The sequence below is a fragment of the Dama dama genome, chromosome 20 (genome assembly GCF_033118175.1).
Source record: "Dama dama isolate Ldn47 chromosome 20, ASM3311817v1, whole genome shotgun sequence".
Lineage (NCBI taxonomy): Eukaryota > Metazoa > Chordata > Mammalia > Artiodactyla > Cervidae > Dama > Dama dama.
Genome location: NC_083700.1, coordinates 11,503,277 through 11,531,269, shown reverse-complemented (window position 1 = coordinate 11,531,269; position 27,993 = coordinate 11,503,277). Strand labels below are relative to the sequence as shown.

At 48.7% G+C, this 27,993-nt stretch overlaps 1 protein-coding gene across 1 annotated transcript; it reads left to right on the top strand.

Annotated features, from left to right (window-relative positions):
• Nucleotides 1-27,943, top strand: FCRL6 (Fc receptor like 6). The gene is made up of 11 exons (XM_061119811.1): nt 1-43; nt 8,182-8,352; nt 14,626-14,646; nt 16,755-17,021; nt 17,509-17,793; nt 17,922-18,197; nt 18,570-18,695; nt 22,652-22,873; nt 23,337-23,408; nt 27,494-27,525; nt 27,601-27,943. The coding sequence occupies exons 2-11, from the start codon at nt 8,322-8,324 to the stop codon at nt 27,688-27,690; spliced, it is 1,422 nt and encodes a 473-aa protein (XP_060975794.1). The 5' UTR covers nt 1-43; nt 8,182-8,321; the 3' UTR covers nt 27,691-27,943.
• The last annotated feature ends 50 nt before the right edge of the window (nt 27,944-27,993 follow it).

Here is a 27,993-nt window from a genome sequence, read left to right as displayed (position 1 = left end):
TGAAGCAAATAAGACAGCATTTTAGATTAAATAGAGCTGGGCGGTGAGTACTCAGATGCTTCTTATGTTATCTATAACTCTTTCCTTAATTTTATATCATTACACACTATGGAGGGGGGAGCGGAGGTGAGGGTGGGGGCAGAGGCTCAGGGGCAAAAGGAGCAGCAGATGAAGGTTATGAGGAGAGAGGCTCTGGGGTCCTTCACAGATCTGAAGGATGATCCACAGCAAAGGAAGAGAAGCAGCTGGCTTCACATGAAGCTAGAAAGAGAGACAGGGCTCCCCCTTCTGGGCTTTACAAAACGGGGTATGTTTCATTCTGGTGCAATGGAGAGACATTGGAAGTTTTAAGTCAGGGAGTGTTTACAGTGGGTTTGTTTATATTCCGTGTTAAGTCAGGTCTTTCTTTCCTGTGTGAAATGCATGGGAGGGCAAGAGCAGAGATGCGGAAAAGAACCAAGAGGCTTTTCCAGTGATGGAGGCAAAAGATATCAGGAATTCCATTATAGGTAGCAGTAAAGATGGGGAGAATGAGGTGGATTTGAGACATAATTTGGAGAGGAACCTATAGAACTGGATAATAGATTAGTGGTAAGAAATGGCTGTGAAGTTTCTGAGTGGTGATGCTTACTGAGATGAGAAAACATGGGGAGGAGGATGGGAACAGTGGAAGGGTAATTTGTTTCCAGCAAGAAGAGACACAAAGGGTTTTCTTTTGGATATGCAAAGTTTGAAATATTTGTGAACCACCCCAGTGGAGGAGGAGAAACTACAGTTGTATATTTGGGGTCAGAGTCCACCAGAGAGGTCAGGTCAGGTCAGGATATATAAATTTGGGGTTGCCTTACACTATTTAATGCTGTGGGACCAGGGAAACAGCGTAAACAGAGAAGAGATGGGAAGGGGGGGGGGATCCCAGGACTGAGCTCTGAGGACCCCTACATTCAGTGTCAGGGAGAAGAGAAGGGTCCAGTAAACAGACTAAGAAGGAGTAGCCAGAGAAGTAGGAGACGATCAGACGAGGGGGTGTGATGGATGTCAAGGAGAAGCGTTGCAGGAGGGAAGCAGCCCAACTGCTGGAAACGCTGCTGAGGAGCCAGGCGATCAGGGGGCAGATCTTTGGGGCTGGACACAGAGGAGCCACCGTGAGTGACGAAAGCGGGTCAGCGGGATGGTGGGGGCTGAAGTCAGATCATCCAAGGGCGAGACCTGGGGAGGGATTGCAGCCGAGGAGACCGGGCGTGTGGGCGACTCCTCTGAGAAACTCGGCAGCAAAGGGAGGAGACGCCTGGGTGGAAGCCGAAAGGGGTGAGGAAGGCAGAGGGCGAGGTTTGCTGGTTTGAGATGGGGCTGGTGCACGACCACGTGCAGACGAAAGGAACCCAGTGGAGAGAGAAACTGGTGGAGGGAGGAATGGAGGGCTGAATGCAGCAGGCGAGGAAGGAGTGAGACCCGAGGCGCACGGTGGATGCAGCTGAGCCGGGACTGGAGCTCTGGTCTGTGTGACTCAAACGCCATGCTCCTTCCCAGATACCTCGTTGCCACTTTTTCATTTTTATTTGCTCACAGACGTCCAACTCCAGGGTCCAGTGCACCCAAGCCCCTACCACCTTCTCTAAATACACACATCTCCCGTCTTCCCATTATGCAGGGAACAGGAGAAAATAAGCAAAGTGAAGAAAATGAAATCTGACCTATTTTATGCACTCTGTAGAAATGCATGAAATAGATTATGTTTGACAATGGTAAACAAAAAACCTCAAAAAATCGAATTTATTGCTTTAATTACATATGCTTTTCTTCCTCAGTCTCCAGAGAAGATTGTGTCTCCATCCATTTCCAGTCACTTCTATGAAACCATTCCCTAATTTCTAAGGCTGCTTTTGGTGACCACAAGCTTCTAGGCTGCCCTATCTGAAGCACAACTGAGAAAAACGTTAATATATTACTTAGGGGGGAAAAAATGCAAGGAAGAATGTAATGAGTATGTATACTATCAAAAGTAAGGAAACTGAGGTGGGGTGGAGTTGTGATTCAAAGAAACATAGATTAAATAGGACCCCTCCCCCTTCAAAGAAACTGATAATCTCTCATTGCCAGAAAGGAAGGAATAGAGGTGCTGAATTATTCGGATACTAGGCTAAGTCAGAGACAACCAAGCACATTAGGTAGGGAAATCTCAGACTTCCCTGGCAGTCTAGTGGTTGAGAAAGTAAGAAAGCGCAAGTCACTCTGTTGTGTCCAACTCTTTGCGACCCCATGGACTGTACAGTCCGTGGAATTCTCCAGGCCAGAACACTGGAGTAGGTAGCCTTTCCCTTCTCCAGGGGCTCTTCCCCACCCAGGAATAGAACTGGGGTCTCCTGCATTGCAAGTGGATTCTTTATCAACTGAGCTATCAGGGAATGGTTAAGACTCTGCATTTCCACTGCAGGGGGCAGGTTTGATCCCTGGTTGGGAGAACCAAGATACTACATACCGTGTGGTGTGGCCAAAACGAACAAAACAAAACCCTCAACAACGGAGCCAAAAACAAGCAAATAAAAACACGCAAGGTGGGAACATCTTACCCTAAGACCCACTTATTTAAGAGTAAGAGAATTGAGGGGTGGGCTGAGAGGACCTGAAGAGGGTCAAATAGGGTGACAATTCAGCAGCCTCCTGCTGGGTGCTACTGGGTGTGAGTAAGACCCACAGGAGGGGGCCTCTGCTGTATCTCAGCCTCCACCCCACACAGATTTGTCGAGCCAGGCACTGAAAGCACAGCCCAGAAGTAAGACAAATGTGGCCGGGAACCTCTGAGGGCTTGCAGTCCTTTGCAGGGAATGCATACAAGAGGTGATTACAATGTCAGGTAGGTGTGCGAAATGCTGAGACATGTATGGACCCTGAAGCTGAGACATGTGCATGCCCCAAAGCCTGGTCAGGAAAGAGCTTCCATGAAGTGAAGTACAAGTGTTAGTCACTCAGTCGTGTCCGACTCTGTGCGACCCCGTGGACTATAGCCTGCCAGGCTGCTCTGTTCATGGGATTTCCCAGGCAAGAATACTGGAATGGGTTGCTATTTCCTTCTCCAGGGGATCATCCTGACCCAGGAATCGGAAATATAAGTGTAGACCCCAATTTCAGGTGGAAAGATGTGTGTACAAGATATTGTGTGAGCCAAAGCATAATCCTCTCCACAGTATTAGAAATCAATATCATTATCACCTTGTTAGAGATTTAAAATCTGAGATTAAGCCACCCCTCCCACCCCCATCTTCCACTTAGTAAGCAGCAGAACCAGAATTAGAACCCAACTCTTTGACTCCAGAACTTCTAAAAATTATACTTTGCAGTATTATGAAGCTCTTACTATGCTAGGCCTGGAGACACAAAGATAAATTAGACTTGGCTCTTGGCTTTAGGGAGATCAAAAACTGGAATTAGAAAAAGACAATAAAACAAATTGATGAACTAAGATAATGGAGGCATGAAAAAATGCTTCAAAAAACACAAAGACTATATTGAATATATGCCTGTCTCCTCCTGAGCTCCTGAAGGCAGGGGTGGACAGGGCATTGAGCAAGACCTAAAAAATAAAAAATAAAGCTTCCTGGATGGGTGGATAAATAGAGAATGATCTTTTGATATTAATAAAGATGCTCTCGTTAAGGCAGTTGTCTATGTAACCACAAGGGGTCGCTGCAGGCCTGATACAAAGTTTCCCATTGACCCGTCCAGGCTCATTCTCCAGGTCTCTAGGAGGAAAGGGAAAGAGGGTGGTGATCAGATGCCTCAGTGTTGTCTGCCCCCTGCAGGCCAAGCCCAGAGTCTCATTCCCAGTCTAGCTCCATCTTCACTGGACTCCTGGTCTTTACAGCTCCTGCCCTCTTTCTAAACTAACTCTGAAATGTCATCTTTCCTTGGGCCTCCAGTCCCAGCTAGGGATGTGACTCCAGTCCCAATGGGCTTCATGGCTGAGTACCTTTGCACAAATTACTTCACCTCTCTGGGATTTACCAGTACAAGCTAAGGTTGAGAGGAAGACTCTGGTGGCCCACGGCTTTTACTCTTCCTTGCAACAGCAGCTAATCATCAAGCTCTTACCACTTGCCAGGCGTTATTCTAAGCCTGCAATATTCAACAAGGCAGCCACTAGCCACATTTAGCTATTTAATTTTTATTGTGGTACTGGAGAAGACTCTTGAGAGTCCCTGAACAGACAAGGAGATCAAACCAGTCTATCTGAAAGGAAATCAACCCTGAATATCCACTGGAAGGACTGATGCTGAAGCTGAAGCTCCAATACTTTGATTACCTAATGCAAAATGCCAATTCATTGGAAAAGATCCTGATGCTGGGAAAGATTGAACGCAGGAGGGGAAAGGGGCCACAGAGGATGAGATGGTTGGATGGCATCAGCGACTCAATGAGCATGAGTTCCAGCAAACTCTGGGAGTTAGTGAAGGACAGGGAAGCCTGGCGTGCTGCAGTCCAGAACATTGCATAAAGTCAGACAGACTTAGCAACAGAACAACAGAAGTTTAAAACAATGAAAATTTCAGTTCCTGTCTCACTAGCCAACCACAAGTAGCTACATGTAGCTGGTAACAGCTGAACTGAACAGCCCAGAGAACATCACCACCATTGCAAGAGAGGGCTGTTAGAAGCATTGTCTAAGCATTTCTCACAGTGTTATCTCATTTAACCTTCCTAACACCCCTATGATGCAGGTGTAATCATTTATTCCACTTTAGCGTTAAGGACTCTGCAGTGCAGAAGGGTTAAAAACTTCACCAAGCTCTCAGCAGATTAGTATCCAGAGCAAGGATTTAAGCCCGGGTGGGTGGCTCTGGGGCCCACCATGGCATCTACATGCCAAGAGCTTCTCCCTAACCCCAGTTGCCTACCCCACTCTCCTCTCTTACCTCCTAGGAGTGGGACTGAATCTTCCCATTCCCCAGAAGCCATTGTCCATCACCACGGTTCCCCTGTGAGCTGACCCTGAGGAATGAGGACCCCTGGGCTTCAAGCCCTTGCTGGCTGAGAATCCCCTCTCTGTTATCCTCCCACCTCCTCTTAGCCCCTCATTTCCCTTAGAGTATTATGGGTATTGATCCCCACCAACCCGTCCCAATCTTGATTCCATTCAGTCTGGGCCCTGGAAGACTCCTAACCTAGAAGCAGCCCTACTTGCCTCTGGTGATCTTCACCCCCAAGAAGCAGTGTGCAGCCAGTTAAGCTCAGAGAGCCAATGTCACTAACACCTTTGAAGGTGCAACAAAACCTCACTCTGCAAGGGTAGGGTGAGAAGTGGGGGAGGCTTCACACAGTCAGGCCCCCAAACCCAGTGAAGGTAGAAGAAGTCAGGGGCCGAGGCTTCATGGGTTCTGCCTGCAAAGCACCTTCAGTGCTTGCAAGCTAGACCATTTGTGGTTGCCCCGTCTCCTACCTTAGCTGCAGCCCTGCAGAGGTGTCACATTACCCTCTAGACCTGCAGCCGAACAAAGTTAAAGATGACTCAAGTCGGAAGATCTTTTGGAAAGAGAGTGAAGAGAGGAAAATGCATAAATGTTAACATCTTGAGCTGAGCCAACAAGATATTCAATTCCTACTTTACTTCCTCACTCCTTTTAACTCCCAATCAACCGAGACTCAGAAGAACTTCCTGGCAGTGCCAGATCAGTTGCCCATTTCCACTGAATCAGAGAATTTGGGCAGAAAACAGAAAGTTCACCCTTTCTGTTCCCACCTTCAGCAGTGCGTATGTACTAAGTCGCTTCAGTCATGTCCAACTCTTTGTGACCCTATGGACTGTAGCCTGCCAGGTTCCTCTGTCCATGGGATTCTCCCAGGCAAGAATACTGGAGTGGTTTGCCATGCCCTCCTCCAGGAAATCTTCCCAACCCAGGGATCAAACCCAAATCTCTTACATTTCCTGCATTACTTTGCATTATTACACAAGCAGGTTTTATACCACTGAGCGCCACCTGGGAAGCTCCTTCAGCAGTAAGCACAGCAAATTCTTTTCAGACTGTATGAAAATTCTCACCTAAAGTCTTCCAGGAACAACTCACTGTCAGAAAATGTTTCCTGGCATTTTACCCAGCTCTCCGTGCTTCACCTTAAATCCACGTGTTCAGTTCTCAGAGGACATGGGGGTAGGGGATGGCCTTCTTTTGTGTTGAGAGACCAGTGGTTTCCAGTTTTCATCTGTTACAAGTGATGCTGCTATGAACATTTTTGCGCCTGTCTTGTGATGCCCACATGTGTGTAAATACCTCGGAGTGAAAACACTGGGCCGTCAGGATCCGTATGTCTGGTTTTATTAGATTCTGCCACATAGTTTTCCAAAGTGGCTGTACCAATTTATATTCCCTCTGGAGGTGTACATGGGTTCTAGTTACTTCACATCCTCACCAGCACTTGGTTGTCTATAGTTTTTACCGTTCTTATGGGGGATGTAGTGGTATCTCATTGCAGTTTAGGTTTGCATTTCCACGGTGATTTATGAAGTCAAGTTCCTTATCCTGTGTTTATTGAATGCTTGGATATCTGCTTTTGTAAAGTAACTATCCAAAATATTGTCCATTTTTCTAGAGGGCGGTCTGCCTTTTTCATATTGAATTGTAGAAATCCTTGCATTCTGGATACCAGTCCTTTGTCAGTCATATTTATTTAAAATATCTTGCCACTCTGTGGCTTGCCGGTTCACTCTTTTAATGGTGTCTTTTAATGAACAGTTCTTCTCAAAATAATTACCTGACCATCTTAAAGCCTCAGGTTCAGAACCTCCATCCCCATTCTACCCCAGCCACATTGATCCCTGATTCTCTGCTGAGCTGATGGCCCTGTGGAATATCTTCAGGATCCCACTTCTCTATCTTATTGCAGAGGCCAAACACATTTCTGCTTGAAGAAGAGGGCACCTCGGAGAACTAGAGGTCACTCGGAGTAGAGGTGGGGCAGTGTGGAGGATTTTAGTGTTCCCATCGCTGTGCTGCCTTCCAGACTAAGTGATGCTGAGGGCAGGCAAATTCTGCAGTCTCTGCGTCTTTCCTTAGCCATGTCCCACCCTAGTTCCTAGCATGAGCCTTTTCAAACCACCAAGAGAGTGTTCAAAAGTGCTTGCAAGTAGAAGGGCGTGCACTCATCTCCTCCTGCAACAGCACCAAAATCACAACTAGCTGTTGAACAACCATGGACAGGGGGATGCTGGGACCCACCAAAAAAAGATACCCCACGTCCAAAGACAAAGAAGAAGCTTCAGCGAGGTGGTAGGAGGGGCACAACCACAGTAAAATCAAATTCCATACCAGCCTGGTGGGTGACCCACAAACTGGAGAACAATAATACCAAAGAAGTCCTCCCACTGTTGTGAAGGTTCTGAAGCCTGTGTCAGGCTTCCCAGCCTGGGGATCTGACAAAGGGGCTGGGAATCCCCAGGGAATCTGACCTTGAAAGCCAAAGGAGTTTGATTATAGGACTTCCACGGGACTGGGGGAAACAGAGACTGCAGTCTTGGAAGGCACAAACAAAATCTTTGAGTGTGCCAAGACCCAGAGGAAAGGAGCAGTGACCACACGGGAGACTGAACCAAAAATACCTGCTAGTGTTGGAGGGTCTCCTGTGGAGGCGGAGGTCAGCAGGGTTTCACCACAGGGGTGGGACACTGGCAGCAATTTCTGTTTTCCAAATTTTCCATCTATTCTTTTTTTTTTTTTATGTTCTTTCTCAAGACTTTATCAAGTGTAGTAGAAAAGCTTTTCTGTACATATATGTATATAAGTAATATGTATTATATATATTTTAGAAAACATGAATTTTTGCCTAACTAATACACTAATGACATTTTGATTCCACTTGTTTGACTTAGTATTAATAGAATGCTAGATTTCTAGTTAAAAAATAGATATGCAACAAGTAACAAAGGTTTACAGTACAGCCCAGGGAATTATATGGAAAATAATTTCAAGAATATATGTGTAACTGAGTCACTTTGCTATGCATCTGAAACATTGTAAGTCAACTACACTTCAGTAAAATATATATATTAAGAAAACAATAAAGTGCTTGCCAGTGGCTTATCTGACTACCTTATGCTTTATGGTCAAGAAAATTCATTTGTGTTGCGCTCATTCTAGCAAAGAAGAAATACCAAAATGAGCTTTTAGTTTCTTCCCCACTTCCTGTATTTAGATTATCAAGCGCTAACACAGCCCACGTCAGAGGGGGTCACCCACCCACCCCTGGGCCTGCGACCTAGACGCTCGCCCTGCCATCCTCGCGCCTGACTTCGGGCTGCCCCGTGTACCCTCTTCCACGCCAGGCTGGGCCCCATGCTGCTCTGGACAGTTGCTCTGCTCTTCGGTAAGTCACCAATGCCAGTGGCCTCTCCTGGGCACCAAAGACTGTGTTGTTCCTCAGATGCAAAGTTCCTTATTTCACCTTCCCTAGTTCAAGTGGGTTTATGGCTAGAGCTTGAGACCAGTGTGTGCACATGGGTATGCTTGAGAGTGATGGGGATGAGACTGATGGGGATGAGGCCATCTGGGGAGCCCCAGGGTTTCCTACCCCATTTTCCTGGGTCCTTGGAAGGGCAACCATTTGATGTGTCAAAGCTAATTTAGAGAGCCAAAAAAAAAATCACATGCTGAATTCCAATGACATTTTTCACCCTATAAAATCAAGTTAAAATATCCATCAGGTCTATCTCGAAAGGAAAATAAAATCAAAGAAGGAAAGGAGGCTGCTGGGGTGCGGAGGAAGGATCGGGGAAGTGGACAGAAGGCAGTTCCACACATTTTGCTCAGCAAGCGGAGCTAAACGTGGGGTTTTACAAGGAGATGTATTTTTAAGAAGCCTCAGCCTTTTCTTAGAACCAGTCAATAATGACTGGGCTTCTTCCCTAGTCAAGAGGTTTATGCCCTGAGTGTCCAAAGCCCTCTTCAAAATGACCATTCCTATTCCGCCTACTTCCTCTCTCTGTCAGGGGGAGGTTCTGATTTGGGGCTGACTGGCCCATGGGGACCCAGGTTATCATTATCGTTGCTGTGGTTGAGTCGCTCAGTCCTGTCCAACTCTTTGCAACCCCATGCACTGTAGCCCACCAGGCTCCTCTGTCCATGGGATTTCCAAGGCAACGATACTGGAGTGGGTTGCCATTTCCTTCTCCAGGTGATCATCCTGACCCAGGGGTCGAACCTGCATCTCCTGAATCCCTGCACTGGCAGGAAGATTCTTTACCACTGAGCCACCTGGGAAGCCCATGGGGACCTATATGAAGGTTCAAATCCATTCTTCTGAATCCACAGCGCTCTCCTTGATGCCAGAAGGGACTGGTCTCCAGACAGAGGATTGGAGTGGGGGTGGGTTACTCGGCTCCCCTAGATTCAGCTCAGTCTCAGGCATTGTCAGATGCTACACTCAGAAGGAATGAGTCTGGGCACGTAGATCACTTCGCTTCACAGTTTCTGAGTTGACTTGCTTTTTGTTTTAAGCTTGGTCCCAGATGTTTGTTTTTATTGAACCAGAAAAGCAAAATGTGTTAGTCAGTCAGTCATGTCTGACTCTGCAACCCAGTGGACTGTAGCCCACTAGGCTCCTCTGTCCATGAAATTCTCCAGGCAAGAATACTAGAGTCAATAACTACTTCCTTCTTCAGGGGATCTTCCTCACCCGGGGATTAAATCCAGAATCTGCATGGCAGGCAGATTCTTTACTGTCTGAGCCATCAGGGAAGCCCTGAAAAGCAACAGCATTCCTAAAAGCACCCCCTTCCTGGGTTGAGTTTGTGGGAATTTAGCTTCTGAGAAGAAAATACTTGTTCCACTCAGGGCTCGTCCTTCCCCAACATCACCATGTTGCCCTGTGTGTTCTATGAATGGTCATTTGGACAAGTGAGAGGATCAGTGCTCACATTAGGGCAGGGACAGGATGGCCTCATGCCTGGATACACTCCAGATGGGAGATTCTTAAGGGCACATCCCTTCCTTGTGAAAGGAATAGAGTCCTTGGACTTGACTAGATAAAAATCTAAGAGCTTCCCGGCGTGTAGCCCAGGATCTGGATGGGGGAAAGCAAAGGAGGAGAGGTGGACAGTCAGTGACTGGCTGACTAATTCGATGGCATATGGGAAACCCAGGCAGGACTGAGTCACATCTCAGGATGCTCAGGACCCCAGAAAGCCAGCCTGCGATTCGGACCCCCTGGCTGAAAGTGTCACAGCGAAGTTACCGTAAGGGTAAAGCTGCTATTTCCTCTCAAGCGTTATTTCCTCTCAGATGTGGCCAGAGAGACAGAGGAGAAAAAAAAACACTGAATGTACAGTACATGCATTATCTCATATAACCCTCAGAGTCGTTACAGGGGAAGGCTTAATTTTTATCCCTATGAAGCAGTTGGGGAAACTGAGGTTCAAAAATGTTAAGAAACTTGCCCAGAATTACCCTGCTAATGAGCAAAACAGAGATGCAAACCCAACCCATTTTGTCAAGCCCTGTGCTTTCTCTGTTCTGTCTCACTACCTCAAGCCTAGATGTAGTTGGAATTTAATCAGGTAAAACTAGAAATTATATTCATTTAAAGTGCCTGGCAGGACATGGTCACACAACAAATGGCACCTGTTGTTAGTGTTGGCTATCACAGATTCTAGAGGCTAGAAGCCCTGTCACTAAACACGCTGGTACATGGCTGTATGCTAAAGATGTCTTTGGGCTTCCCTTATGGCCCAGATGGTAAAGAATGTCTGCAATGCAGAAGACCTGAATTCAATCCCTGGGTCAGGAAGATCCCTGCGAGAAGGAAATGGCAACCCACTTCAGTATTCTTGCCTGGAGAATTCTATGGACAGAGGAGCCTGGCAAGCCCCAGTCCATGGGATTGCAAAGAGTCGGACACAACTGAGTGATTAACACACACTAAGGTGTATTTAAAATTTAGGCAATGAAGCTTGCTCTTCCTCTGAGCTGTGCGTCAGCCAGCTTCAGTCCTCGTACTGGAACCCACCCCCCATACGCACGCAGCATCCGGGACACACAGCCCTCCAAGTGCGTGGATGCCACCCCTTGGCAGGGTAGCATGTTGCAACGTGGTAGAGATTTACTGTGATGTAGTTCCTCTTGTGGAGCTGAAACCTGCCTCTCTGATCTAACTAATTCCACTTCTGCCCTATGAGGGCTTCCCAGGTGTTGCTAGTGGTAAAGACCCTGCCTGCCAATGCAGGAGATGTGAGACGGCCGGTTTGATCCCTGGGTCAGGAAGGCCCCCTATGAAGTAGCGAGTCTCTCCTTTCTTTTAAGCTTAGCCCATCAGGTATTCGAAGGCCACTGACTATCCCTGCTCTGTCTGATCTTCCTCAGATAAACATCTGCCAAGTCCCCTAGTAGAAAATGGTTTCTAGGCCTGGTTCGTTGCCCTGGTCTGCTCTGTCCGATAAGCTTTGTCGGTGGGTCAGGAGCTGGGCGTTCTCATCCCTCCCAAAGTGGCCCAATGAGTGCAGAGTTCACTGGGGCTGTGACCTCCGCCATGCAGGACTCCACAGCTTTACAGAAGCTCTTGGCTTCACATCACACTGTTACCTCATCGTCAGCCTGTACCTGACCGAAGCCTCGGGTTCTCTTCATAGGAACTGCTGTAAGCAGGTGTCATCTGCTCTGTCCCCAGTTGGTGGCCACTTTGATTATACACAGCGGTTCTGCAACCGCAACCCCAAGGCCTTGTAATGCCCTGGAGAGCAAGCCGTTGGGATCTGGGGCACAAGCTCATCTGAAGCATCTATGCTCACTGGAGCCTGCCCTCTTGTTATAGGCATCGGTCACCTCAGGCTTGTTTGTTCATCACTTTGTAGCTGCAAAACTGTTTCCGGTGGGGAAGGGAAAAGAAGGGGAGGCATCACTACCCAGTGAGGTCTTAGTCACTCTGAGGTCAGGCCTTCTCTTTGCTTTCAGCTAACACAGAAACCACCTCCCCAGGCAGGGGGTCGGTATAATCTATGCAACTGCTCTGTAAGGGAGAAATGACTTATTGTTACTGAAAGGTATGCATGGGGGGGGTCTGGCTGCTTGCCACTCAAAAGCCAATAAGCAGGCCAGGTTGGTGGAAAGGAAAGTGCTTTATTTCAGGTGCCAGCAACTGTGGGAGAGAGTGGCGGACATCTGTCCAAAGGCTGACACCCCTCTGACAAGCAGTGGGTGAGAGCTTTTATAGACAGAGTCGGGCGTGGGGGCTACATACAGAAACAGCACAGTCATCTCTGACAGTCATCTTCAAATTGGTCATCAGTGGTCTGACTGGCATCATCTTGGTTGTTTTAGATCCAGTGAATCTTCAGTTTTGGGGTCCATTTGTTCCCACTTCTTTGCGGTCAGTTCTTGACATTGTGGCAGCTCATGTCCTGGGCACAGGCTGGTCATCATGCAGTTAATTTCTCCACCTGGGGTTTCATATCTATAAGACAGCTCACAGGATATGGCTCAGAATATTATCTAGCCCTTGAGACAGAACTAAAGGCCCTTGACTATGCTTAATGACTACATTATTATTATTTGGTCCCCTTTGAAACTGTTTTCCTTTGTTTCAGCGTTTCTCACTTCTCTGATTAAACTTATTCTCTGACTAAAGTTTTCCAGAGGCAAATGGCAAGCAGAGAACCTGGTAGTGGGAGGGGCAAGGACCACACACACGGTCCTGCTCCGTTTCATTGTCATTTCCGCTATACAGACAGAGCCAGGAATGGAGGCTCTTGAACTTTAAACAACCCGTGCAAGTTCCCATAGAAAGAGATGGACTTATGAAATCAGCCCATGTCATTTGGTTCCAAAGCCTATGTGCTTCCCACTACACCAAGAGCACAGAAGATGCACTTAGTTTGGAGGCAGGGGAAGATGAAGGGATGGACTCATAATCTTATACACCCTAAGAACCTGCGGCAGAGCTGACCTGAGCTGAGTAGGTAGAGAATATGTCCCAAATCATGTGGACAGCAAGCATGATAGCCTGTGAATGAACATGTCAGATCTGCTGAGGGGATCTTCACCCACCCCTCCCAAGACCATTGTTGCATTTCTCAGAATTCTGCACAGCACCCAGCAAAGAAAGGCACAAGTCAATGCCTGGGACCCGGCTGGACTGACTGCACTCAGCCCTACCTCATTCATTCTTTTGCCTCTTGCCCCAAAGCCCAGAATATACTCCACTGCTTTATACCCAACTCCGTCCCTCAGTTTAGGGTCTCTCATCCCTTAGGCTGATCACCCCTGCCTAACCGCATCTGTCATCATCTTGTGGTTTGGCCTCTCTTTCCAGGCCACCTGGACTTCCCTGGTGGTTCAAATCATAAAGAATCTGCCTGCAATGCAAGAGACCTGAATTTGATCCTTGGGTTGGGAAGATCCCCTGGAGAAGGAAATGGCTACCCACTCCAGTATTCTTGCCTGCAGAATCCCATGGACAGTGGTGCCTGGCAGGCTATATAGCCCATGGGGTCACAAAAAGTCAGATATAACTAAGCAACTGACACTTTCCTGTCCACTTACTCTCCTCAAGCATTCATTTGTCTAGAAGCATTAGTGCAATGCATACAATGTGCGACACGGTGTGAGGCACTGGCCTGCATCCCATGCATCCAAGCTGCCTGTCCATGCCCCACAGTCGTTTAATGATCTCCTCCAGGGAAACCTCACCTCCTTCCTATGATCACATCCACACAATCTATTCTTACCTCCTTCGTATGATCACTTCCAAAATACTCTATTCCCCAGAGCTCTGAGGGCAGATGGGCCACAGGAATTCAGTCCTGCTTTGCTGAGTCCTTCTGTACGTGTAAATAGGCCCCTCAGGCACAATAGTGCAAGAATCTAGTCCTGTGTCTTCTGCTTTTTGTTCCCTGCCCTGCACGAGTGGGGGAAGCATTCGTGCATCTATTTAGTATATGCTTATTGAACATAGACCATAGTCCAGGCACGGGCCCTAGGTGTAGGTAATACGCCAGTGAATTAGACAGGCCGAGGACCTGCTCTCATGGAGCTTAAGTTCTAGACAGAGTTGGGGAGACAGGTGATTACAAGTAGGCAATTTAATCGTCAGGTAATTTTAAACGATGATAAGTGCTCTGATGGTAACACAATAGGGTATTTTGATAATTGTGCTAAGTTGCTTCAGTCATGTCCAACTCTTTGCGACCATATGGACTGTAGCCTGCCAGGCTCCTCTGTCCATTGGATTCTCCAGGCAAGAGTACTGGAGTTGCCATGTCCTCTTCTAGGGGATCATCCCAACCCAGGGATTGAACCCGTGTCTCTTGCATCTCCTGCATTGGCAGGCAGGTTGTTTACCATGAGCACCACCTGGGAAGCCCAGCAAGACCTGTCTAAGGGGGTAATATTTGAACTGAGATTGGGCAAAGAATTCCAGGCAGTAGGTCCACCATAAAAGTTGAGTGGCTGAGTGGCTGGGTGGCTGTTTGCTTAGATAGCTGGGTGGCTGGGTGTGTGAGAGGTTGGGTGGCTTAGATAGTTATGTGCTTAGGGGGCTGGGTGGTTGACTGATTGAATGAATGTTAGCATCTATTTATAAGGTGACAGGCCCTTTCCTTGTCAGAAAGTTCTTTCTGCTACTTAATCTATCACTTTTTTTCTCTTGCAGGTCCCTGTGTTGGGAAAACTGGTAAGTCTTGTCCATGTCTCTTTCATCTCCAAGGGTGTCTCTGGGCCAAAACTTAATAGATAGGTAAAATCAGGGCCGTTGGATCAATCCAAGGAAATCAACCCTGAATATTCATTGAAAGGACTGATGCTAAAGCTGAAGCTCCAATACTTTGGCCATCTGATGCAAAGAGCCGACTCACTGGTAAAGACCCTGAAGCTGGGAAAGATTGAGAACAGGAAGAGAAGGGGACGACAGAAAATGAGATGGTTGGATGGCATCAGAAGCCTGGGAGTAATGATGAGTAATAGACTAGGAAGCCCTAAGAAGAGCCCCAGCACATCCTGTCTTCACCTGGTCCACCTGGATCCCTAAGACTCTTTGCCTCACAGGAGAACTAATGATGCTCACAGTGTCGCTGAATGATGGGCCTTGCTTCCTGGGCTGCTCTTTCTAGTATCACTAAGTATTGCTAGAAATGAGTTTGGACATGAGTTTGAGCAGACCCCAGGAGAGAGTGAAGGACAGGGAAGCCTGGCACACTCAGGTCTATGCAGTTGCAAAGAGTGGGACATGACTGGCAGACTGAATAACATTGGGAGCCCAGCAACACCTTCAGAGCAGCACCGCCTAGACCTCATCCTCAGGAGTCTTCACTAATGCCGAGGAAGAGGAGAAACCCAGGACTTCACTGTCTCTGGCCGAGGATAGTTACAGGGTGACTTCAAGTTCCGGAAGAAGGGCTCTAGGCCTCCACCCGGCTCCCTTATAAATCTCCTCTCAGTGTGGCTCTGGAGCTCCTGCCATCCCCGTTCATCAAGGTCTGGATTTGCTCCCTTCCCGCTAACGTTCCAGGAAGCAGGCATCTCTGTCTGTGGATCCGCCTTCTTTGTCCCTCAGCCACCTTTGCCCTCCCGCTCATCCTGTCCCACTGATCTCCATGGACCTTCTGTCAGTGGGTGAAAACTCTGACCTGTGAAATCTTGACCTCTAGGGACATGTTCTGTGATGCCCGAGAGGAAGATTCCAAACCAATATTTAGCAGTGCTAGAAAGAGCAGCCAAGGAAGCAAGGCCCGTAATTCAGCTGCGCTGTGAGCATCATTAGTTCTTGGGTGCGAATAAGAGTCCTGGGGGTCCAGGTGAGCCAGACAAAGGTAGGGTGTGCTGTGGCTCTTTTTCGGGCTCCCTGTCTGATTGCGCATCATTACTCTCAGGCTTCTGAGGTTGTCTGGGACCAGCGGTACCTGGTTTGCCAAGGACGGATGTCCCGGGGCCAGGCCAGTCTGGGATTGCCCTTCAGATGATGCTGGGTCCCCAGGAGTTCTTCTTTTGTTCACATCAGGGCATAAAAGGCATTTTAGAAATGAGGACAGAGGGGGCAGATCCCACACCGTGACTGTGGTGGAGACGAACCTCGCTGCTGGGAGTGCTGATGGAGGCTGGGCCTGGGGAAGCCCAATGAGGGAAGCAGGGGGCAGCGAGCCCAGGTCATGGCATGTCCAACACCCATCCCTTCAGCTCCTCTCTGGGGGATAGGGGTGCACATACCATCCGAAGTGAACGCTGCACAAACAGCTATGCTGGGGTCACCAGGGGAGAAGGAACCAGACTAGGAGAATGGGGATCCGATCGGGAGGAACAAAGAAGAACAATCCATGGAAGGAACCCAGCTTGCCTCAAGCTTGCCAAGGTGGCAGGGGAGAGTGCATTGCAAAAGCAAACACGGAGGGGGACTTCCCCGATGTTCCAGTGGTTAAGACTCTAACAGAGCTTCCACTGCAGAGGGCAAGGGTCCCATCCCTGGTCATGTGGGGGGGAAAGAATGGAGAGAAGAAGGGTAGGAGGGAAGCAGGCCAGAGAGAAGGCGCAGGGAGAGAAGAGGAGGGAGAGGGGGGAGGAGGGAAAGAGGAGACGGGCAGAGGAAGCAGGAAGGGGGTGGATGAAAGCAGAGGGCAGGCCCCGGTCCGGCATGACGAGCTGGCGACAGTGACAACTGGGAAGGTGCCATCCAGGAGCCTTCATCCCAGGAGTGGGGTGGGGTGGGGGGTGGGATTAGGCTGGGGAAGAGGGAGAAAATGGACTGAGGGACCCAGAGCTCCAGGGTGACCCTGTTCCTTCATCTTACAGTCTGGCTGAGCCTCCAAGCCCAGCCATACCTCGTGTTTGAGGGGGATATACTGATTCTGCGATGCCGGGGAAGGAAGAACGCAGAGCTGTCCCAGGTGACATTCTACAGAGATGGAAAATTCCTCCATTTCTCTAAGAACAACCGGCCTCTCTTCCTGGGGACAGCAACAGCTAACAGCAGTGGCCACTATAACTGCACTGGGCGGGTGAGATATCCCCGAAACATGGACTCATGGGATTCAGGGACTGCCATGGTTCAAGTCCAAGGTGAGTCACCACTTGGGGGGTGGGATGGTTAGGGTGCTGCTCAGGGGCCTGGTCTTAGAGGACAGCAGGGCTCAGGGCTGCACCCCTCCCTCTGGCTGCCCCTGTTGCTGGGTCAGTTGGCAGGGCCCCGAGAGGCCCAAGAGGCTGTCCACATACCCTCCCCCACCACGGGACATGTCTGGAGTCAGGGAAAGAGGTGGAAGATGCCCTGACGCTCACTCGCCAGTCACTGAGCCAGACTCTTCCCCTCTGGGGACTAGGTAACTGCTAAGGCCCCTCCAGGTCTGGCTTTCTGGGATCCCAGAGGGGCTTGGGAGCATGGGCATTGTTTCAGGGTTTGTGGGTGGGATGAGCTTGAGCAGTGAGGTGCTGGGAGACGGTGATGGTATTTCCCGTGGGGCCCGGAGTGGGCCGAAGCTCAGACCTCAGCCTCCCCAGGCCTCACTGTCCAGACTCCCATCCTGAGCCCCTGGCTGCCTCTCCCCAGTGCGGTTCCCGCCTCCCGTGCTGACGGCCCTCCCCTCTCACGAGCTCTGCGAGGGGAAACCTGTGACCCTGAGATGCCAGACGAAGCTGCACAGTCAGAGGCTGGCCCGGCGGCTGCTCTTTTCCTTCCACAAGGACGGCCGCACCCTGCAGAACAGGAGCCCCCGCCCGGAACTCCGCATCCCAGCAGCCAAGGAGGGAGACTCTGGACTTTACTGGTGCAAGGCGTCCCCTGAGGGTGGCGGGGTCCAGAAACGGAGCCCTCAGCTGGAGCTCAGGGTGTGGAGTAAGTGGGGAGGGGAGACACTACTTAGACGCCTGGGCTGTGGGCAGTGGGCCCCTGATTGGGTGGGGAGGGGTCCCTAAGGGCGGACCCTGGGTAGTCCACTGACCTCCCAACTGTGTGCTCCCCAGCTCCCGTGTCCCGTCCTCTGCTCACCCTGAGACCCACCAGCCTAGTTGCGGGGGACGAGGTGGAGCTCCTCTGTGAGGCCCAGAGGGGCTCCCCTCCGATCCTGTACTCATTCCACCTCAATGGGGACGTCCTGCGGAACCACGTGGCTCCCCACGGGGGACCCGCCTCCTGCCTCTTCCAGGTGATGTCACAGCAGGATGCTGGGAACTACTCCTGCGAGTCCAGGAACCGTGTTTCCAGAGAGACAAGTGAGCCCAAGACACTCTCTGTGGATGGTAGGTCTTGTCCCCCAGCTGGGCTCTGAGCCCTGGACCTCACTGTTCTGTGTTCCTCCTGCTATGCCCGGCACAGGGCTGGGTCCAGAGCAGGCACTCCTGACTGAGCAACGACCCTGCTGGGAACATCTCCACTGAGCCTGGTGGGGAAAGAGTGAAGCTCATAGAGAGGGAAGGGATACCACGGAGTTGGAGCGGGCGGGGGGGGGCCCACATGGTCAGCCATGGTATTGCCCATCCACGTTGACATCCTTTGGTCCATCCCTCATTCCCATTGGCCAGGCTTCTTCAGGCCAGGCGTTTCCCACTTGTCTGGGGTCCATTTGTGAATTTCATCCTCAATGCTCATGGTCACCTCTACTCACCCCCCAGATCCTCAGGTCTTATCTGACCCCACTAGTAGGAACTGGCTGGTTCCTGGGCTGCTTGCAAGCCTGCTTGCCATGATGGTCATTGCTGCTGCACTTCTGGGGTATTTCAGACCCTGGAGGAAAAACGGTTAGTAACTCTTTTTGGTCCTCTTGGTTACTGAATCCCTATGTCAGGCACAATCCAGCCACTGGAAAGCCAGGATCTATGGGACTGGCTGCTTACTTCTGGGTACTGGAGGGGAGAGGGACTTATCTTCACATGTCACGCAAAGGGGCCCATGGAGGGACACTTACAGCTTCCAGAACTCACACATACCCAGGAGAGTGTTGGTGTGGTCACACAAACACGCTGCTGCACACTCAGGAATGAATAAGGCACAAACAGAGGAATTCTTACAAGCCAAACGAGACCAGTTTGGCTTCACATTTGACCAGTGTCCTTCACAGTTGAAAGACAGTCTGTGGCTGTGACTATGACAAACCCAAGGCCTCCAACTGTCTCCTTGAAGTCAGGGGAGCTCTGGTCCACTTAGTAGGGGAGAAAGAGGACATGAGAACTCTGCACATGCATGCCCACGCACACACACTTCTGTGCTGTGCTGGGATCTGGGTGAGTGTCCATGTATGTCAACTCGACAGGAAGGAAGTGCGGTGGGAGGACTGGGGAGCGGCCTGGTTCCAGCACTGCTATTTACTAATTCAGTGACCTTGGGCCAGTTTCCTCGAAGCTTCACTGAATGTCTCCCTCTAGGGATGTTGTAAGGTCTGAGATAATGAGGTAACATCTATCTCATACCTAATGTATTAGCCTGGCATTGAGTGGGAGCTCAGCACGTTCTCATTCTAGTTTGAGCGCATCACCTGGCAGGTTCCCAAGCTGCCTTTGCTCCTGTTATCCATTCTCTAATTCTTCTGGTCAGAGTCTTTGAAAATAAAAAGTTTAGTTAAGTTTCAGATGAGATGTGAAACTATCCTATAAGATATTGTCTACCACATGCCCGCCTCCAACTTACATTTCAACAAGCCTCGTTTCTCTTAACAGCATTTAAAGACTGAAATATGTACTTTTGAAATAAATCCATCACGTGCTTTTGTGGAACAACAACAACAAAAAAAATCAGATGAGAGTAATGCTATAGGCAGAGGATTCTATAGGGAGAAAGAGGCTTCCCTGATAGCTCAGTTGGTAAAGAATCTGCAAGCAATGCAGGAGACCCCATTCGATTCCTGGGTCAGGAAGATCCCCTGGAGAAGGGATAGGCTACCCACCCCCGTATTCTAGGGCTTCCTTAGTGTCTCAGCTGGTAAAGAATCCACCTGCAATTCGGGAGACCTGGGTTTGATCCCTGGGTTGGGAAGATCCCCTGGAGAAGGGAAAGGCTACCCACACCAGTATTCTGGCCTGGAGAATTCCACGGACAGTATAGTCCATGGGGTCGCAACGAGTGGGACACAACTGAGCAACTTTCCCTTTCTATAGGGAGAAAGAAGTGAAAATAATTAGATAAATGGGATTTCTAGGTAATCTATGGGTTTTGAAATTTAAGACTCTTCTCTTCCTGTCTTGGTCATGATAATTAAGCATGAATGTTGGCTTTCAAAGCAATCACCTTGGGTGGCTCCAAGTTCTTCCAATTTTAACCTTTGTTTGCCTGAAGCCATGTTGAAGGGAATGGCTCCCAGTGCCAAAGTTATTTGGTGCCAGTTTATCCCTAGGGCACCTACAGCAGTTCAGATCAACCTATTTCTTCCTCCCCCAGGGGCAACATTTTTATTTTCCACTCGCCAAGGGCGAAAGTAATTGGTGTCAGGAACATCCCTGAAGCAGGGATAGGCTGCCCACTCCAGTATTCATGGGCTTCCCTGATGGCTCAGCTGGTAAAGAATCCGCCTGCAATGTGAGAGACCTGGGTTGGAGACCTTTGATTCCTGGGTTGGGAAGATGCCCTAGAGGAGGTATGGCAACTCACTCCAGTGTTCTTGCCTGCAGAAGCCCAGTGGACAGAGGAGCCTGGCGGGCCACAGTCCCTGGGGTTGCAAAGAGTCAGACACAACTGAGCAACTGAGGACAGTGCAGTAGGAGAGAGACAGAGGCAGGCCCAGAGTTAGATGGGGAGGCAGCAGGAGTAGGGACCGTGAACTGATGACCTGTGAGTTCTCCTCTCCCTGCACCTGCATAAAACCTCCTTCTGGGCCTGGCCTCAGGAACATGGCTGTTCCTACCCACTCACCTCTGGGTCAAAGCGTTAAAGGCAAAGCAACGCATCACGGTCTTCTCCCTCCCAGCCCCAAACAAGATGGTGAGGGAGCAGTCACTGGTGAGAGATCTTTAAGAAGATGCCTTTCACAGGGCACAAAGGGACATCCCTCTTCACGTGGAGACTCCACCTCCCCACTCATTCCCACCCCCCACCCCACCCCCACTGTCAGCCTGTGAGCACCTGGGCTCCATTTCATAAGAAACTTGTCTCTCGCGAAAATAAGACTCTCAGTGGAGGTCTTACCATTTCAGAATCTCAGGGGCACAAATCCTTCTTTAGAATGTCACTCAGAAAACCATCTTCAGTCCAAATTCCACAGTTACCCAAACACTGTCCAACAACGTTTTTCTCCATGCTCAACGTTCCAAGACCCATAATCATTTCCAGACAGCATATCCATTCCTCAAGAAATGAAAACATCCCGCAGACTGTATCTCTGAAGGCAATCTTCAAAGCGTTTTGACCAATGATGGAATCACTAGAATTAGGATGTGGTCATACACGAGGTCTGCTTCAAAGTAGCACTTACATAAGTGTACAGGTTCTGGCTGTTTTTTAAGTGTTCATTTTACTTCCTGTTGTCACACCTCCTGTAAAACACAGTTCCATCAAATTCATGGAGCTCTTTGGGAATGAAAACTCAGAATCACAGCCTTGACAGATGAGCATCAGGGAATGTTTAATAATCAGGGGCCTCTCTGAGTCTCCACAAATGCCCTCTTCTTTTTACAGGAGGAGCCATGTCCAAAGGCGCTACCTAATGACTCTGATGCTTTCTTGCTATTAGAGCTGATGAATACTTCTTGGACACCAGGCATGAACTGGGTGTTCTCAAATACACCTGTGACCCAATTCCCATCCCAGGACGTAATTTTTAAAATTCTGGAAACGCGTGCTATCACAGAGGCGACAGGCTAATGGAGAAAACACATACACACTGGATTAAGATTCTGTCTCCACCAGCTTTCTGTGTGACCTTGAAGAAGTCACCTTTCCCAACCAATCACCTCATTTTAAAAAAATGGAAATCACAGTATTAACCTTTGCAAGGTGGTTGTGAAGAATGTCAGACACCAAAGACTTAGGAAGGGGGGCTTTTTTGACACCCAGTTCTCTGCTGGTCCCTGGGTGAGGAGCTTTGCTATTAAGTAGATGTTGTGTTTGAATTCCCTGGTCCTGGCGTGTTTCTGGCACATGGTGTGTTGTCAAAGTTATTAGCTTTCCTCCTTCTAAAAAGCGGCCTGGCTTGTGGATCTGCGCTGTTTCAACGCACGGGTGTAACCCATCTTTTCTGACCCTGCTTCCTCCAGTTTGTGATTCCTACGGAGCCATCCTATCCACTAGGGTTTTTTTTTTTTTTTTCCAAAAGACACATCCCATAAAAATTAACCAAGTCCAGACCTGTTGATTAACAATCATCAACAAACCAGTCTCAGACCTCCAGCAACCCACTGTTGTGTCAGTCTCTTAGTTGTGTCTGTTTCTTTGCGACCCCATGGACTGTAGCGCACCAGGCTCCTCTGTCCATGGGATTCTCCAGGCAAGAACACTGGAGTGGGTCGCTGTGCCCTCCTCCAGGGGATCTTCCCCACCTGGGATCAAACCCAGGTCTCCTACATTACAGGCAGATTCTTTACCATCTGAGCCACGAGGGAAGCCCAGCAACCTCTACTGACACTTTTTTTTTTAATTTAATTTTTAAATATTTTATACTATTTTTAAAGGTAATTGTATACAATTTGTAAAGGTAAAGTGGACTCTGCACCCTCTTCCCAGTCTGCTCTTGAGGGCGCCCAGTGAATCACACCTTTGCATCTTCTAGGGCCCCTTCCACCCCGGAATTCACCCTCAGCCCCAGTTGAAGAGCAGCACCCGCTGTATGTCAACAATAAGGACTTGCATCCGGACCAGCATCTGTCCACAAAGGCAGAGAAGGGCCTCTCCAGGGGAGTCGGGAGAAAGACGGCTTATGCGCCTGAGTCTCGGGAATCAGTCATTTGGAGAAGAAAGCAGGAGGCTTCCGGGGAGAGCTTGAGGAGCAAGGGTATGGAGCTGGTAGTGGGAGAGGGAAGCAGGAAGGGATCCCAGCCCCCAGGGGGAGGTTTAGGCCAACGGTTAGCAGATTATGTCCCATGGGCCAAATCTGGTCCACCAAGTATTTTTGCAAGGAACATTGGGTATGTATTGTATATGGTTGCTTTCACACCACAGAGCTGGGGTTTGCAGAAACTAGCGTATTCACTACCATTTTTTACAAAAAAAAAAAAAAAACAACAACAACAACCTCTAGTTTGAACAATATTAGGGATGGGGAAACTCCTAGAACCTGCGCCAGGGGGCACAGTCCTCATGCCACGCCAGATATCTCACACTAATGACCACTTCCCACTGCCAGTGATCAGCATCACAACCCCTGATTGGCTTCCTTCCATATGCGTCCTCAGAACACTTAGGTCTCGAGGTGGGAGAGCAGGTGGGTCCTAGTTAAGCCGCATTCCTTCTTTCAGTGTATCGCCAGAATGAAACCAATGAAGGAGTTATCTACTCTGAGATTTATAAAATCACAAGGGAGCATGAAGGTAAGTGATCTCCGGGCAACCTTGACATCTTTGTTAATGTAAAGGGGAAGTTTGGGGCCTAGGGTGAGGTATCCCTGCCACCATCATCACCCTGACCACCATCGTCATAAACACTGGCCCTTTCACCACCACCATCTCTCCTCCTTCACGACTTCACCACCACCGTCACCACAAACACCAGTATGTCGAAAATCAGTTCAGTTCAGTTCAGTTGCTCAGTTGTGTCCGACTCTTTGCAACCCCGTGGACTGCAGCACACCAGGCTTCCCTGTCCATCACCAACTCCTGGAGCTTGTTCAAACTCATGTCCATCGAGTCACTGATGCCATCCAACCATCTCATCCTCTGTTGTCCCCTTCTCCTCCTGCCTTCAATCTTTCCTAGCATCAGGGTCTTTTTAAAGGAGTCAGTTCTTCACATCAGGTGGCAAAGTATTGGAACTTCAGCTTCAGCTTCAGCATCAGTCCTTCCAATGAATATTCAGGACTGATTGCCTTTAGGATTGACTGGTTTGATCTCCTGGCAGCCCAAGGGACTCTCAAACGTCTTCAAACACCACAGTTCAAAAGCATCACTTCTTCGGTGCTCAGCTTTCTTTATGGTCCAACTCTCACATCTATACATGACTACTGAAAAAACCATAACTTTGACTAGACAGACCTTTGTTGGCAAAGTAATGTCTCCACTTTTTAACATGCTATCTAGGTTTCCCATAGCTTTTCTTCCAAGGAGAAAGCATCATTTAATTTCATGGCTGCACTCACCATCTGCAGTGATTTTGGAACCCAAGAAATAAAGTCTGTCACTGTTTCCATTGTTTCCCCATCTATTTGCCATGAAGTGATGGGAACAGATGCCATGTTCTTAGTTCTTTGAATGTTGAGTTTTAAGCCAGCTTTTTCCACTCTCCTCTTTCACTTTCATCAAGAGACTCTTTAGTTCTTTGTTTTCTGCCATAAGAATGGGGTCATCCACATATCTGAGGTTATTGGTATTTCTCCCAGCAATCTTCATTTCAACTTGAGCTTCATCTAGACCAGCATTTCACATAATGTACTTTGCATATAAGTTAAATAAGCAGGGTGACAATATACAGCCTTGACGTACTCCTTTCCCAATTTGGAAGCAGTCCGTTGTTCCATGTCCAGTTCTAACTGTTGCTTCTTGACCTGCATACAGATTTCTCAGGAGGCAGGTCAGGTGGTCTGGTATTCCCATCTCTTTGAGAATTTTCCACATTTTTTTGTGATCCACACAGTCAAAAGCTTTGGCATAGTCAATAAAGCAGAAGTAGATATTTTTCTGGAACTCTCTTGCTTTTTTGATGATTCAACATATGTTGTCAATTTGACCTCTGGTTCCTCTGCCTTTTCTAAATCCAGCTTGAACATCTGAAAGTTCTCTGTTCATGAACTGTTGAAGCATTTTGAGTATTGGAGAATTTTGAGCATCACTTTGCTAGCGTGTGAGAAGAGTGCAATTGTGCAGTAGTTTGAACATTCTTTGGCATTGCTTTTCTTTGGGATTCGAGTGAAAACTGCCTTTTCCAGTCCTGTGTCCACTGGTGAGTTTTCCAAATTTGCTGGCATATTGAGTGCAGCACTTTCACAGCATCATCTTTCAGGACTTGAATTAGCTCAGCTGGATTTCATCACCTCCACTAACTTTGTTCATAGTGATGTTTCCTAAGGCCCACTTGACTTTGGACTCCAGGATGTCTGGCTCTAGATGAGTGGTCACACCACCGGTTATCTGGGTCATCAAAATCTTTTTGTATAGTTCTCTGTGTATTTTTGCCACCTTTTCTTAATATCTTCTATTTCTGCTAGGTTCATACTGTTTCTGTACTTTATTGTGCCCATCTTTGCATGAAATGTTCCCTTGGTATCTCTAATTTTCTTGAAGAGATCTCTAGTCTTTCTCATTCTATTGTTTTCCTCTATTTCTTTGCACTGATCTCTGAGGAAGGCTTTCTTATCTCTCCTTGCTATTCTTTGGAACTCTGCATTCAAATGAGTATATCTTTCCTTTTCTCCTTTGCCTTTATCTTCTCTTCAGTTCTTTGTAAGGCCTCCTCAGACCTTTTTTGCATTTCTTTTTCTTGGGGAACGTCTTGATCACTGCCTCCTGTACAATGTCATGAACCTCTGTCCATAGTTCTTCAGACACTCTATCAGATCTCACCATCATAAACATCATCTTCACCATACCTTCACTGTGACCATCCCAACTAGGGAGGTGGTTTTTGTTTGTTTGTTTGCCCTTTTCTGGGCATTGTGGAGGAACAAAGGAAAAAGAATGATAGTTTGTCTCTGCCCCCAGATGTAAGTCTAAACAGGACAGTCCCAGCTCTAAGATGGAGCCAAAAAGACCATGAACCCCAGCCACAGATACGACAGTGAGGATGGCAGAATGGGGAAGGCTAGTCCTCTCTCAAACAGACGAACAGGCAACATGGAATTGTGGGAAAAGTGTGAGTTTCTGAGTCAGTCAGAATTGAGTTCAGAACTTGACTCTGCATTCTGTGTGCCTGTGAGAAAGTTATATAAACTCTCTGAGCCTAATCTATAATGTAGATAATGCCTGAATGTGTGCATGCCAAGTCACTTCAGTCATGCCCAACTCTTTGAGATCCCATGAACTGAAGCCCACTAGACTCCTCTGGCCATGGAATTCTCCAGGCAAGAATACTGGAGTGGGTTGTCATGCCCTCCTCCAGGAGATCTTCCCCACCCAGGAATCAAACCTGAGCCTCCTGGGGCTCCTGCATTGCAGGCAGACTCTTTACTGCCGCACCACCAGGGAAGCCCAGATAATGGCTACTTGGTAAATTATTATGAATGACTAGGAATAGAACCTGGGTTGTAGAAACCATAAAGAATGGCTGGTATGCAATAGGTGTTAAAAAACAGGGAGCTTTCTTTTACGTCTCACTTGTACAGAGATTTCAATTCCTGGTCTATAAAATGGGTTTGAATCAGTCTAGGGGCTCTGCTCCCCCACCACCACATTTCCCCCACATTAGGGAAAGTGGAAAGCTAAGGAGTCTCTGGGACACAGGGCTCTTCCCTCGGGACCTGACCAGCTGCTGCCATAACATGCCCAGGCAGATGGGAAGCCCATGCGGGCACAGTTCCTTCCTGAGGAGAGGCACAATGAGGATTTAAACATAAGAAAGAAAAAAAAAAGAAGCCAACCGCAGACTATATGGTTTTCACGAGCAAAATAAGGGAAATGAGGAAATGGGATCCTTTTATCCTTGCAGACAACAAAGATGAAGGCAGGGGTGGGGGTGGGGGTGGTCTGTTTCCAACTCAAGCTCTGAACAGGTTTTACCTGATGGTGGGTGCAGGGATCTGAAACCCAAAGGGAAGAGAGCCCTTATGCTCCAAGATGCTGGAATTTTTGTCAGTGGGAGAATGCTTCACATTCTCTAAGATTCAATATTCTTATTCTTGCCTGGAGAACCCCATGGACAGAGGAGTCTGGAAGGACATGGTCCATAGGGTCGCAAAGAGTCAGATACGACTGAAGCGATTGAGCACAGATTATTTCTTATGGAAGTGACTGTGGAGAGTTATTCACCTCGCTGAGCCTCGGTTTTTCTCATCTCCATGCGAGAAGGAACCAATACCCCCTGCTAGACAGGACTGATGTGAGATGAGAGGTGTAGAATTAGACCTCTGTTTGTTATATACTAGATAGACTAGATACATCACTCTCACACCTAAAAGGTTGCCCCATGCAGGACAGGTGTCTAATGGAGGAGTTATTCTAGAAGTATCTTGGAGACCTTCGTCTCCCCTGCGTCTCACTGGGATCCTACGAGGCAGTCACTGTCGTCACCACCATCCTTTCCTGGTGGAAGCAGCTGAGGCTCAGAGGCCGAGTCAGTGGCCGCAGGTTGCACATCTGGGGTCTCCTGACTCCACCTGTTTTCAGATTGAGGGCGAGAGGCCCTGAGAAGTGACCGGGGAGCAGCCCGGACCCTGCCAGCCCGTGTTCTCTAGGTGGCAGCGAGGAGGTGGGAAGGGGACACCCCGTGAGCCCAGGGCCCTAACCTGAATGCTGCTTTTCCCCCACAGCCAGGCCTGCCCAGCCAGCCCAGCAGGACAAGGTGAGATGGGACTCCTGCTCTTGTCTCCTCCTCTGTGTGACGTCGGCTTCCTTACCCTGACCCACTCTCCCACAGGACGTTTCCGTCATCTATGCTGAGGTGAGATGCCCGCAGCGCAGCGAGGGTCCAGACAAGGGGCCAAATAGAAGAAGCAGGACCCACTGAGGTCCTACCAGTGACTGCAAGGAGCCCCTCTGCTAGCAACGCCATCCCCCACCCCCAACACACACACCTCCGCAGCCTCCAGTGCACTCCCGGAGGCCAGGGAACCCCAGCCTCTTCTGTGTCTTCCAGTTCCCCAACCTAGCAGCAAGCACCCCCGTTTGTGGAGCACATGAGAAAACTCCTTTATCCCTTAGTGTTCAAAAGGATACACGGTTGTAGATCTACTTGTTAATAAAGGGGTATCAGTTCGTTTCATGTTGTCCATCAGGAGCGATCATTTGGGCTGCCTGATTACTTGGTCTG

Excerpts from the sequence above, each read along its gene's own strand:
- FCRL6 (XM_061119811.1), top strand. The coding sequence starts at position 8,322 with ATGCTGCTCTGGACAGTTGCTCTGCTCTTCG. Across the intron at positions 18,696-22,651 it reads CAGACCCTGGAGGAAAAACG|GGCCCCTTCCACCCCGGAAT; the intron begins GTTAGTAACTCT and ends TGCATCTTCTAG. Across the intron at positions 27,526-27,600 it reads AGCCAGCCCAGCAGGACAAG|GACGTTTCCGTCATCTATGC; the intron begins GTGAGATGGGAC and ends ACTCTCCCACAG.